This window comes from Oncorhynchus masou, chromosome 24, assembly GCF_036934945.1.
Source record: "Oncorhynchus masou masou isolate Uvic2021 chromosome 24, UVic_Omas_1.1, whole genome shotgun sequence".
NCBI classification, from domain to species: Eukaryota; Metazoa; Chordata; class Actinopteri; order Salmoniformes; family Salmonidae; genus Oncorhynchus; species Oncorhynchus masou.
In genome coordinates, this window is record NC_088235.1 from 81,019,951 (window position 1) to 81,034,021 (window position 14,071).

Below are 14,071 nucleotides of genomic sequence, written 5' to 3' on the forward strand. Positions count from 1 at the left end.
CACGATTGGTAGATCCAGATGACAGTCAAACAGATTAATTGGCTGTTCAAACCAATGCTACAAACCCTGGATGGCTGATGCTCTGCATTGACAAATGAGAGGCTTTGAAGCCACCAGTCACCATATCGAACCCCACAGTGGAGGTGTCATATTACCCGTAAAACCTAGCGGTCAGATAGGGAAATGGTGCCATAAATTTTTCCCATAGGGGATTTTTGAAACAATTAAATTAAGGGCTGTTTCACGTCGGCTTACCCTGGTTTTGATAACCACGTAAATCGCTTTCGGACAAGGTGACTTTTATCAATATATTCGGCTCTATTTAATTTGATTCTAAAATGTTAATTTGCGTTAAAGTAGACATCATATGCAAAACTACAAATCCATGCAAGCTCCTGCACGTCAGGACACCATTGCTAACAGGTATTGAATTGTGTCAATTAAAAACTTGCACAAGACTGTTCATTTAAAGAAATGGTGCCAATTTATTCATTACTATGTTTAGCTAGCATTAGATAGTTAATAGTTTACCTTTACATTTAAGTCATTTAGCAGACTTACAAATTGGTGAATTCACCTTCTGACATCCAGTGGAACAGCCACTTTACAATAGTGCATCTAAATCATTTAAGGGGGGGTGAGAAGGATTACTTATCCTATCCTAGGTATTCCTTGAAGAGGTGGGGTTTCAGGTGTCTCCGGAAGGTGGTGATTGACTCTGCTGTCCTGGCGTCGTGAGGGAGTTTGTTCCACCATTGGGGGGCCAGAGCAGCGAACAGTTTTGACTGGGCTGAGCGGGAACTGTACTTCCTCAGTGGTAGGGAGGCGAGCAGGCCAGAGGTGGATGAACGCAGTGCCCTTGTTTGGGTGTAGGGCCTGATCAGAGCCTGGAGGTACTGCGGTGCCGTTCCCCTCACAGCTCCGGATGCGAGCTTCAACTGCGAGCTTCAACTGGAAGCCAGTGGAGCTGGCTTTACCTCGATTCAGCAGTCTCATCATGGCATTTGTAGTTCATTATTGATAGCAATATCAGTAGCTATTTACATATATATTTTACCTTTATTTATCTAGGAAAGTCAGTTAAGAACAAATGTACATTGACAGCCTACCGGGGAACAGTGGTAGGCTAGTTCAGGGGCAGAACGACAGACTTTTACCTTGTCAGCTCGGGGATAAGAGCCAGCAACCTTTCATTTACTGGTCCAACACTCTAACCACTAGGCTACCTGCCGCATTTAATTTTGGGGGGGTATATACAGGTGAATATATTGTTAAAAGTTACCTTGTCCTAGAGAGATTTACAGTTATCAAAACGTCACAACAGGTTAATCCAACACGAAGAAGCAGTCCTCCATAGGAATTCATGGAATTGAACAGTATTTTAAATAAATCTAAATAAAAGGACAAAATTACATGCATTGCATAATGTTTGGTGTATACCACACCTCGGGTCTTACTTATATATACCACACCTCGGGTCTTACTTACATATACCACACCTCGGGTCTTACTGCATATAGCTTCCCAAAATATGTTACAATCATGGGGGAGTGCCAAGATGGAGGCGCGGAGGCTTCAAAACAGCACCCAGTAGTCATCTAGTGTATATATAAATGATTGGTTAAAAAAAAAATGACTGAATTAATTTATATGGTTGCCAAAAACACCGGAATAGGTTCAAACCACACATTTACAGTGCCTTGCGAAAGTATTCGGCCCCCTTGAACTTTGCGACCTTTTGCCACATTTCAGGCTTCAAACATAAAGATATAAAACTGTATTTTTTTGTGAAGAATCAACAAGTGTGACACAATCATGAAGTGGAACGACATTTATTGGATATTTCAAACTTTTTTAACAAATCAAAAACTGAAAAATTGGGTGTGCAAAATTATTCAGCCCCTTTACTTTCAGTGCAGCAAACTCTCCAGAAGTTCAGTGAGGATCTCTGAATGATCCAATGTTGACCTAAATGACTAATGATGATAAATACAATCCACCTGTGTGTAATCAAGTCTCCGTATGAATGCACCTGCACTGTGATAGTCTCAGAGGTCCGTTAAAAGCGCAGAGAGCATCATGAAGAACAAGGAACACACCAGGCAGGTCCGAGATACTGTTGTGAAGAAGTTTAAAGCCGGATTTCGATACAAAAAGATTTCCCAAGCTTTAAACATCCCAAGGAGCACTGTGCAAGCGATAATATTGAAATGGAAGGAGTATTAGACCACTGCAAATCTACGAAGACCTGGCCGTCCCTCTAAACTTTCAGCTCATACAAGGAGAAGACTGATCAGAGATGCAGCCAAGAGGCCCATGATCACTCTGGATGAACTGCAGAGATCTACAGCTGAGGTGGGAGACTCTGTCCATAGGACAACAATCAGTTTTATATTGCACAAATCTGGCCTTTATGGAAGAGTGGAAAGAAGAAAGCCATTTCTTAAAGATATCCATAAAAAGTGTTGTTTAAAGTTTGCCACAAGCCACCTGGGAGACACACCAAACGTGGAAGAAGGTGCTCTGGTCAGATGAAACCAAAATTGAACTTTTTGGCAACAATGCAAAATGTTATGTTTGGCGTAAAAGCAACACAGCTCATCACCCTGACCACACCATCCCCACTGTCAAACATGGTGGTGGCAGCATCATGGTTTGGGCCTGCTTTTCTTCAGCAGGGACAGGGAAGATGGTTAAAATTGATGGGAAGATGGATGGAGCCAAATACAGGACCATTCTGGAAGAAAACCCGATGGAGTCTGCAAAAGACCTGAGACTGGGACGGAGATTTGTCTTCCAACAAGACAATGATCCAAAACATAAAGCAAAATCTACAATGGAATGGTTCAAAAATAAACATATCCAGGTGTTAGAATGGCCAAGTCAAAGTCCAGACCTGAATCCAATCGAGAATCTGTGGAAAGAACTGAAAACTGCTGTTCACAAATGCTCTCCATCCAACCTCACTGAGCTCGAGCTGTTTTGCAAGGAGGAATGGGAAAAAATTTCAGTCTCTCGATGTGCAAAACTGATAGAGACATACCCCAAGCGACTTACAGCTGTAATCGCAGCAAAAGGTGGCGCTACAAAGTATTAACTTAAGGGGGCTGAATAATTTTGCACGCCCAATTTCAGTTTTTGATTTGTTAAAAAAGTTTGAAATATCCAATAAATGTTGTTCCAATTCATGATTGTGTCCCACTTGTTGTTGATTCTTCACAAAAAAATAGTTTTATATCTTTATGTTTGAAGCCTGAAATGTGGCAAAAGGTCGCAAAATTCAAGGGGGCCGAATACTTTCGCAAGGCACTGTATTTATAATTTAGTAAATTATTATTACTGTCTTATAAGATACTTTGGGAGATTAATCACTTTTTAATGTCTTAATGGATACATTCTCAAATGAGCGGTCATATTTTATGATGTCCTTGCAAAAGTTTGAAAAGCATCAGGCTGTGTGAAGTGTCAATTAATAAAATAAATTGACACTGATCAGATGTGCACAGAAAAAAGACTCGAACAACGAGGAAAAATCAAATTACATTTATTATTGATGCAGTTTCTTTTTTGATAAGCAAATTATCCATTTTTCTTTCAGTCTAAAGAAACTTTACAATATAAAGAAACATACAAAGGACATATTTATTACCTACACAAGACACCTAACTCCCTAAGACAAGATATGAACTATCCTACTATGAAATACAAAGCAAACCCAGGGGACAGACTGCTTCATATAGAATACTGCCATGTCATCAGAAAGGACAATGAACGGTACAGGAGAGTATTTATATCCCCTCCCCTTGACCCCTGTCCCACACAACCATCCCATCACCCGCAAATCTCCCTAATGTTACAGTATTATACATCACAATAGAAGTACAGAGATGGCCAACAATTGTTATACACAAAGGACTGAGAGGATCAGTGAGAATCAATATATACAACGCTATTTCATCAGGAGTGAATAGCAAGGACACAGTTTTTCCGCATAAGCATTACTTTTGATCTATTCTTTAATTTAAAATGACATTAAGTATGTTTTCCTTTTTAAAGTTCTTAAATTGATAAAAATCCTTCATATTAAAAACTGTAATAATAGGTGGTCACATGTTTTAATGAGACGATGGCCTTTTGAGTAGGCAATAACCATTCTTAGAAACCATTTGAGATGATTTCTATTGGTAATAGAAGACAAGGACAGAGTGAGGACGCTCCAATTGCAAGAATAAACAGCATCATTGACATCATACATCCCCTTCACCGCCCTCTCGGTCCTTACAAGATAACAAAACGACGCCTCAAACCCAGCTAAATGGATGACAGTTTATTTTCACATATGTATCCCAACCAGAAATAAGTCTTTAGGGTGCAGTTACTGTATGTTCACATGTTCAAGTAAATTTACATGCATATTTCATTTTTACCACAAATTTGTTTTGGCCAATCAAAATGCCCAGCACATCGTCTCTTTATTATGAAAACATGGACAGGTCATTTATAATTTACTTTCAGCTGTATACATTGGTAGTGACTGACATATCAAAACATGTCAATGATATCAAAATGCATTATACAGTATTTACAAAAAAGGAAATTAAAGGAAAGGAGGGCTCAAGAGTGTGAGGATGGGGCTGTAGGGGGCGGGTGGGGGACAGAGGGCTGTGTGCCAGTCAGTCTGCTAGAGGAACACTGGAGTTAGTCGTTCCTCAAAACAACTTACCCAGAAGATGTCCCTGTTCAGCTCTGAATCCAAGCTACTCCATAAAGTATCTGCCAACACTATAGCAAGGTCACTCGCAAAAGACCAATCACAGACAGAGGCCAGAATGATATTAAATAAGAACAGAAATATGTAGCTGGTTGAAAAATGACTTTTTGAAATAAACGGTATCTGCCGCTTAGCACAACACACAAGAAAATCACATGAAAGTTTGAGGAACAGCCTTGGGTCAATTCACTCCTTAGGTGTAGATATTCTATGGCCTTTTTTGCACACAATTTCTTGAATAGACTTCATAGAAATTAAAACAAAACAAAAAACTAGAATAAAAGACATTGTTTGACTCACAATTCAGTCCAACCAGGTGGAATTCTCTAATTTCTCAAAGTACATATTCAAGTGTGAGTAGGTGCACTAAAAGCTACTCGGTTCTATAGAGCACTCCTTTCTTGTAGCGGGAGAGTGAATTAAGCCACACCGTGCAGTCACTCCAGTCATTTCACACTCCCATCACCAGTGGTGCTACAGCCACCCCATACCCAGGATCTAGCAGCCCATGGACAAGCCCAGACCCAGAGGGAACAGGTGGATGGGAGCTCTGTGGAGTTGGCCCCTCTCTAAACTATGGTTGCATGTGAGAGGGGTCAGACACCGGATCATAAGGATCTGTGAGGTCAACTCTAACTGGAAGGAAGCAGATGGAGGTTTGTACACCAACAACAACATGAAAACCGATAGCAAGTGGCCTGTATGACAATCAGTAAATAAAGATTGAGCCTGGAGATTGTATGCAGGGTAACAGTCAAAGCAATGCAGGAGGAGAAGGATCCACTTTCAGGATTCACAGACAAGTTGTATATCAAAACAACAAATAAACAACCACAATACAAGCTAAATATGTTGTATTTACAGGCAAGAGCAAATCCATAGAAGAACATAGAGGGTCTGTAAAACCCTTTCCGTCTTTACTGAATTGGAAGGACACAGGTCGCAAGACAGAATAATACATGTTCAAAGCCACCTGAACTGAAAGTAGAATTAGCAATTGTCCAAATTACATTTGATCAGTCCATCTTTGCACAGTAATGCAACAAGCCTGAACAAACACTTATATACACTGACTCAACATTTTGGGAGGGGTACGTGCGACCAGACATGTAGAAGACTGACAGACTAGAGTACCAAAGGATAAAGACATTTCTGATGTCGCCTCCATTTTCACATTGACATTTTGGGGAACTCCAGTGATAACATGGATGGGAGTGTCAGGAAGGATCATTCCTAGATGAGTGATGTCAAGCAGGTGAACAGCTATTCTTGTACTCCTATCGCACTCTGCTTGACTGTTTACATTTTGGTGCCATGGTTTTCTGGTAGTAAAGACATCGGCTACAAGTTCTGCGAAGAACAGAGAGGTATGCGTAGGGCGTTGAGACAAAAAAAAAAACTAACAAGAAACATCAAATACCTAAAATCATGTAAACAGAAGTGTCATTGTGCATTTTTTGAGTGTGTGCTTATTCTGTTGTCGATGCTATTGAGATACAATGTGCCCTTAACAGGAAATGATAACTACATCATTATAACAATATCAATTATGAAAATGATATCATTATTATTAATAAAATACACACATATAAACTGTTCTTGCCCTAATGCATCAGCAGTTAAGCTTTTCATTTCAAAACAAGGACACATTAACTGAATGAAGGTGAGCCTCATACCTCACAACTGCTGCATGCAAAAACAACATTTGAACAAACAAATAATAACATGATAAAGTAGAGTGGAGCCACCAGCCTTGATGCTGAGAGAACTGTTGCTGAGGAGGGTTCCTGCAGACGGCCAGAGTCCCCCACTCTCACTGTCCTGGGCCTGTGAGGAAACCAGGCGGAGAGGGAGAGTCACTGAGCTGGCTCTTCCTGTGGCTCTGAGACTGTTTCCTGCTCAGAAGCCCCACTTTGCACACACTGGGATGGGTGATCTTGATGGGAGTCCTGCGCCCCAGTGACATCCCGGGGGGCTGCAAAACACAGCACGCCATCCGGGGGAGGGGGGGGCAAAGCAAGATGCAGCGGGGTGGGAGGGTAAGGGGGAGAGATAAAAAAAAAAAGAAACAAAATAAAATAGAATAAAAGATAAAATAAAAAATAAATCACACACTCATCGTCATGTTGGGTGAATACTGCAAAGAGAGAAGAAGGGAAGGGGGGAAATAGATGAGCCAATGCTATATTACTGTTTATATGATGCTAATTCAACATGCATGCAATAAGCAACTTCACTCAATGTAATCACGATTTAGTCGATGTGAAAATGTGTTAACAAGCATAACAAGCAGACTGCTTTATGAGACAGCCAGGTAATTAGGAATTTTCTACTTTGACATTATAAAACAAATCTAATTTCGACAACGTGAAGTAAAGACCGAAGGGAAAGTGTTTAGGATATAGGAATAAGTCAGCAGTGAGATGAGAATTTGTTCACAGAAGCACGCTGCCTGATGGTTGCAGGTTAGGGAAGAGAACCATTGTGGAGAACTCACACTTTCACTTTGGAATGGGTTTAAAAAGTTGCCTGCCATCTCCCCATCATCCCGCGGAGTTCCCGGGGGGTTGTTCATGCCTGCCATGTTGTTGGGAGAATTCTACACAAACAAAGAAAGAAACAAATCAAGATTTACCAGACAGGTCTTTCCACTCTCATCAGCCATTTCTCGTGACTGGATGTCATGATAAGGTGCCATTATTGAATATCTGGCAGCTTTGGGTCCAAACCAAATCATCAGTATTATAAGTGCTTTGAATAACCTTCACCTGATGGGTGTGTGTTGAAATGAATGTAAGTCTATCTAATATGGAGTCTTTTATAGAGGCTTACCTTTGGCAACCCATCCATGTCACCAGAGCCTGAAAACAACGAGAGAGAGATTGACATGAGAGAAAAGCTCATCACTGTAAAGCTATAATCAACATCTCTGGCTGGGGATCACATTCAACACTTAACACAGCTAATGTGCTTTAATTAAGCTATTCGTTTCAAATACAGATGAGACCCAACTTCATTGGCTTCATCGATCATGTCTCACCTGTCTACATAATCAATGTGCCCGCGTGCTGCCCACATAATCTGCTTCCACTTCAATCAATACTACTATGAAGGGAGCATTCCCTCTACCATCCACAAGAGGGCATTGTCACAATAGGAAAGTGGTACTTCTCACAGAACTCGGCTACCGATTTTCAACAACTTAAACTAGATGACCACAAACTTCTACGGTAGTTCTAAATTACTGCCTAATATTGACACGCAATTTTCAGAAATGTAAATTGTCCTGTTCATCAATGGTTAAACAAATTCCAGACAAAAGTTGTACATGCTGACAGAGAATAATATTCTAAATGATTGATCAGCTGATCGCTGCTGTTAAAACTCACCTAGTGATCCATTCATATGGTGGGGCTCCATGCTTCCCATTCCACCCATTGGGCCATCAGGGCCCGGCCCCATCGGGAACTGTAGAAAGTTACAACTTACTGAACTTTGTCATTATCATATTAAATTGTATAATGATCACCTCTACCAATTTGAAAACAGGAAACCCATGAAAAACAAAGAGCCCGCTTACATTAGGTCTGTTACCACCAGGGCCAATAGGATTCATCATTGTGTAGATGTTTTCACTGGAATTTGTGGAGTCTGATGAGAAGGAAACAGTTAGTCCAGGCTACAGTAACTGAGCACAACTTCACAGTGTTGTCCTGTATTTCCTTCAGCCACATGCATGGACAGCTTTGAGATTAAACTCTACAAAACCACCAAACGTGACAATGCTCCATACAGACACATGTAGGTTATAATTCATCAAGCCACATGGATTGGGAAAGCCTAATGTCGCACACTTTTCATATCTCATGTTTCCATGAACTTGGGGTTCAATCCTGATGACTACAGAGCCAGTGGGATGTAAACAGGATCAGCACATCATGTTGCTCTCCTTGTGTCTCCATCCTGAATAGAATATGAGGATAGAGGTGACCTTGAGCTGACATTGCAGTGTGGCGGGAGTAGGAGATACATGTATATAACAAACTAAGTGATAGATAAGAGAGAACGGGTGAAAGAGAGAGGGGAAAAAGAGGGAGAGAAAGAAGGGGAGCAAGCGAGGGAGCAAGAGAAGGGGAGAAAAAGAAAGTGAGTGTGGGGTTTGATGCCTGTTTGTGGCCCTGGGTGTAGGTTGTGCAGCAGGTTGTGCAGTCGTGACGGAGGGTGTGGTGGAGTGCGGGGGGGGGGGGGGGGGGCTTGGCGACTGCAGTGGAAAACTGTGTTCCAGCTCTACGTGTAAGGAGCACTGTGCACAGGTTGCCCAGGCAACGCATCACAATAGCAGTATGTATATAAATAATGAATAGTGGACACAAAAAGAAACCGCTCCACACCCAAACAAAAACTGCACATCCACCGGATGTTAGACCAGAGCAGTTTGTTCTGTCTGTGCTGTCCTCAACAGGAACATCAGACTGATCACAGCTCAATACCCTGCCACTTTACACAGGTCCAGTATAGACGACACATAAATAGCTACGCTTGTTTAACATACAAATCACTCAATATGTCAGTGTGGCTGTGCCCACAAAGTAAATGAGCACTGGGAGTTTAATTAGAGTGGGATGAGTGAGGAGGCACATGGAGACAAATAAGTAGGACGAACCTCCTGGGCTAGGCATGATGGGAGTTCCTGGTGGGCCTCCGCCCCCTGGAGGACCCTGGGAGAAAGACGAGAGATTTAGAGGAATGATATTCCCAAAACATCTGGACATATAAAGTAGCAGTCAGATGTCAGCTATGGCCAACAATACTAGTCATTGTTTAGGCTTGAGACTTACCACATAGTTTCCAGGAGATGATGAGGAATAGGCTATCTATGGAGAGAACAGAAAGGGGACACAATCAGTAAACTTGTGACTTTCACAACAAAGAAATGGCTCTAAAACCAATAAGGCATTAGAGTGATTGAGAAGGTGAGTGGGCAGGACTTACTGAGTTTGCGTTGGGATTGGGCCAACCTCGACCTCCAGGACCCCTGACACAGACAGAGGGGAGGAGAAGAGGTTGTGTGAGAGAGGCTCACTGCAGAACAAAGAGCTTGTATTCCCTCAGATTGTTACTTGTCAAATATTCTTACGTCCCATCAGTGCTATAAATAGAAATTATATTAGCAATTCAGATATTTGTACAAAATAAAACATCAGAGTAAGTAGACGGAGGTGATGAAATGCCTTTGGAGAATGACTGTACTCACATGTTCATCCCTGGCATTCCTGGCCCCATGGAGTTGGGAGGAGGCCTCATTCCACCACCATAGTTCTACACAGAGAGAGGAACACACCTTTCATACTACCGAGGACAATACATTCCAGGGATCACACTCTCATTTGTTCTGTTTGAGCCAGGCGATTTTAATGACTCGATCCTGATTAGTAATGTATGTGTATAACGATAACAGGGGCGGACTTGTGTGTGTTAAGTTGTGATGTGATGGCTGCACAGTGGGGGCTTGGCAGGATGGCAGCGTGGGGCAGGACACAGAGCAGCTCCACTCAGAGGTAGAGTTTTGTTCAGCAGACCATTACACTTGTCGAGCAGATGCCGCACCAGCTGCTGAATTGTTGACTGCCAAAGTCACACAGTAAGGGAGGCGGGGAGAAGGGCAGTAGGGCACAGAGGGCCACGATGCTCAAACTGACTGACTTGGTGATTGGAAACTAGACAGCGGAATTAAAAACTCAATGAGGAGAGAGTGGTACTTGAGAGGTATTATGTCAGGCTTGCTTTGAGACCGATAGAAAAAGGTTGAGACTAAATGTATGGGATAAAGTAGAGATGAATAAAACCTTGTGTGTTCAGTGTGTTGTGCTGTAAAGGGACATGGGGTTCATGGACAGAGGGGTGGAGCAGCAGACTTTAGGGGAGAGGGATGGTGCCTGGCTGTACCTGTGGGCCCATGCCACCCATCCCTCTGGGGGGGTTCATCCGCATCGGGCCGCCCATGTTTGGATGTCCTGGAGAAGGAACGATTGAGAGAAAGTTGTCAGCGTGGGACAATTTCAGACCAAATACATTCTACAAGCACATATCCTTAAGTTATACCCTGTGGTCTGGTGGGATCCAGACTGTTTGGCAGGAGTGGTTGTGACCCTGGGACTCCCACAGGTGGCTGAAGGAAGAAGGGAGAGAGAGAGAGAAACATTAGCACAGAGCATTCAACTCCCTAAAAATGTACACCTCAGAGATAGATACCTTACCTGATTTGGCATGCGAAGTGAGGGACGAGGTCCACCTGGGTACCGTGGGGACATGAAAGGCTGTGGGGAGGAGGACAGATGTTAACGTTAGTCCTATCCATCATGCGTGTTACTTGCAGCTGTCAGCAGGGGGAGCCAGTGTGCTGGAGAAAAAGCTCCAAGTTTGAAGGTGCTTTGTTGTCATTCTACACAAGGCAAAGGTTGTGTCAGGGTTCTGAAGACCAGTCCTCGGAAACTGAAAACAAATAGAACATACAGAGACAGAGAGACAGATATATAGCTGAGGGTGAACATGGTTGTGGGTGACGCAGCATGTTGAATGAGGGAACAGATGGGTGGTGGGTGTGGCTGGGAGGGTGTGCAGGAGGGTAGTGAAGAATACACACACCTACATCTGTTATTCCATATGCATCCACACACTGTACTGACCATCGTACCACAGAGAGCTACAAGAAACATTTCTACAGTGTGTTGCAACCACAGAAAATAGCTCAACGTATCTAACGAAACAATAACATTCGGAAAATAATTTAATCCATCAAGGGACAACAAACTTAAATATAATATAATCATCAAGAGTGCAACTAACCAGTGGGATTGACAGTCAATCATTACAAACACATTATCACGCTATAAGAAACGCGTACAGCCAGGCGAAACATGACACCATGACAACAAAGAAACAGGCTTTCAGAGCCAATTAAACGCAAGCTACTAGTTGGGCGAGGGGAAACGAGGCCAGCTGGAGGACAGCTTATATAATGACCAGGCCCTGAAGGGAAAGACTGCTGTTTCCCCTCCACCCCCTCCCTGTCTCTCTCCCCCAATCTCAATCTCTCTCCCTCTGCCTTTGTCTTAGCCAAGTTGTGGTGAGTTTGTGTACGAGCGCTCCACAGTGTCAGGCACTGCTGCAATATTAATGGGATATTGATGGGAGATGGGATAGTGAGTGCTGGGCTTAGGAAGAGGAGAGAGTCGGCCTGCTCCTCCCCTCCTCTCCTTCCTACAGCTGGGCCAACACAGCTGAATTATTTATCCTATCTACAGCATTATGGCCACTGTCTGTCTGTCCACAACTAGGTAGCAGGGCAGTTTGTATAGACATAGGTTGTGGGGGTGGGAGTCAGGTTAGGAGTGGGGGAAGGGGGAGAAGGGGTGTGGGTGAGTGAGTGAATGAGTGAGTGAGACGAAGAGAGAGAGACAGATAAGGAGTGAGTGGGTGTAGAAGAGGAAGAGAGGGAGGAAGAGAACAGAGGCCTCTCTGTGTGAGTGGATAGGCAGAGGGAGATAGTGATTGAGTGAGAAAGTGGAAGAGGGACTGCCTGCCTGTGTGAGAACACTCTTTTCACACCACAAGTTACTTTTTCATAGCAGGTTAGGAGAAGTTATGCAGTAGGTAGGGAGAATGTGGCAGGTTAGGAGAATTAGGTTAGGAAAGGGGTTAGGGTTAGCGAAAATGCTCTTCTAACCTGCTAAGAAAAGCCCTTCCGGGCGTATCTGCATCGACGTGGCGCGAAAAAAAGGTTTGTCCCTGCCTGTGCTGCAAAAGGCGAGGGAGAGGGGGCAGAGTGTGTGTGAGAGACCAGGGTGTGTGTGAGTGTGTCTTACCTGGCCGTGAGGTCCCATCATGGGGTTGTTGGGGTTGTGTGGGGGTGGCTGTGCGTGGGGTGACGGCTGGGAGCCAGGAGGTCCCTTTAAGAGAGAAGAGAGAGGGAGATGAGGGATACAGTGATGCTTGGAGGACCATGGACAGAACCTGGCTGTAGCTGCTCCGTCTACCTCACAATAACAGCAGCAGCAGTACAATACAACACCACTATGGCGAATTGTTCATAATGTCTGTACTGTAGATCACTACCACAACACAGATGGATGTATGGATCTCCAATATAGTTATTTAAATGGATCATACATCTTTGTGTTGAATAATATGTCCAATGACATATAATTAACACAAGGAATCTCTTAAACTTAATTTCTAACCAACAGAACATCTCTCTCAGTGTAAAAAAAAGGATGGCTGAGAGATGAAAAAAGAGCTGATCATATACAGGAACTATGTAAACATATGACATATGGAACAACTGACAACTAACCTCAGATAACCTGCTAAGCAACCACATTCAAAACAGGACCGGTTCCAACTTTTAACAAGCCATATGTAAACCCAGTGTACAGAGAGGAGACCGCACACGTTCACAGTGTTATCAACCAGTCTGTGAACCTCCATGAGACCTGAAGCACTCAACCATGACACACACACACACACACACACACACACACACACACACACACACACACACACACACACACACACACACACACACACCCTTGAAGCCTTCAGGTAATGTTGCAGACTGGTAATCCTGCCCTTTCAAAATCAGCAATACCAGACACACACCTGTATCAGTACCAAGCCCATCCACCCATCCGTACGTCCCCATTTCCCCTGAACGTCTTTCCACTGCAGCGCGTTTGCAGGTCTTTGCACCTGGCCAGGAGACAATTCTACTATTCACCGTCATCTCACTAGGAAGAGCCGACCGGTCTGATGAAACCTCGGTACATCTCTCTTCAGTTCCAACAGACCAAGCAGCAGCTGCACAGATACCAGCAGCATCTTCTCATTCTCACCCACCATGAGAAGCTCTGGCACCGGGGAGATGGTGGTGAGCTGACAGAGGAGAGCAGTGAAAACCCACTGCTGGAGCACAATAATTAAAGGAATATAAACCTCGACTCTGATGCATTCAACTGGTATTTTATAAAAGATTCATGACAGAAACGCTTCAGCCCGAGAAGTCAAGCAGCAAGTCAAACCTGGGTGGTTGAGAGGTGTACAGGGTAAATGGGGTAGGCAGTCAGCTATTGTCCTCCTCAGCCACCTCACGTGCAGGTTCTCCATGTGAGAGCCATGTTGATAAAGGCACATAGCTGTGGATCTATGAGGAGCTCTTGAGATGAAGTGTTTGCAGCGTGGTGTATTGAATCCACATAAATTGTTGCCCAATAGAGCGTTTCGCATGAAGTCTTCACAAGTATG

At 43.4% G+C, this 14,071-nt stretch overlaps 1 protein-coding gene across 2 annotated transcripts in view; it reads right to left on the reverse strand.

Moving 5' to 3' along the window:
• Positions 1 to 3,528: 3,528 nt before the first annotated feature.
• The window catches only part of LOC135512793 (single-stranded DNA-binding protein 3), a 124,285-nt gene continuing 113,742 nt past the window's right edge, over positions 3,529 to 14,071 (reverse strand). The window contains exons 6-18 of one of the 2 annotated variants that reach the window (XM_064935175.1): positions 12,637 to 12,720; positions 11,029 to 11,088; positions 10,874 to 10,940; positions 10,718 to 10,785; positions 10,026 to 10,090; positions 9,764 to 9,806; positions 9,610 to 9,645; positions 9,435 to 9,489; positions 8,352 to 8,422; positions 8,161 to 8,239; positions 7,604 to 7,632; positions 7,269 to 7,370; positions 3,529 to 6,746 (exon numbers count right to left, since the gene is read on the reverse strand). In XM_064935175.1, the coding sequence (XP_064791247.1) occupies positions 6,585 to 6,746; positions 7,269 to 7,370; positions 7,604 to 7,632; positions 8,161 to 8,239; positions 8,352 to 8,422; positions 9,435 to 9,489; positions 9,610 to 9,645; positions 9,764 to 9,806; positions 10,026 to 10,090; positions 10,718 to 10,785; positions 10,874 to 10,940; positions 11,029 to 11,088; positions 12,637 to 12,720 (921 nt within the window). In that variant the 3' untranslated portion in view covers positions 3,529 to 6,584. Of the gene's footprint in view, positions 6,747 to 6,781; positions 6,909 to 7,268; positions 7,371 to 7,603; positions 7,633 to 8,160; positions 8,240 to 8,351; positions 8,423 to 9,434; positions 9,490 to 9,609; positions 9,646 to 9,763; positions 9,807 to 10,025; positions 10,091 to 10,717; positions 10,786 to 10,873; positions 10,941 to 11,028; positions 11,089 to 12,636; positions 12,721 to 14,071 lie in introns of those variants that run through there. The other variant, XM_064935176.1, reaches the window with a different exon arrangement.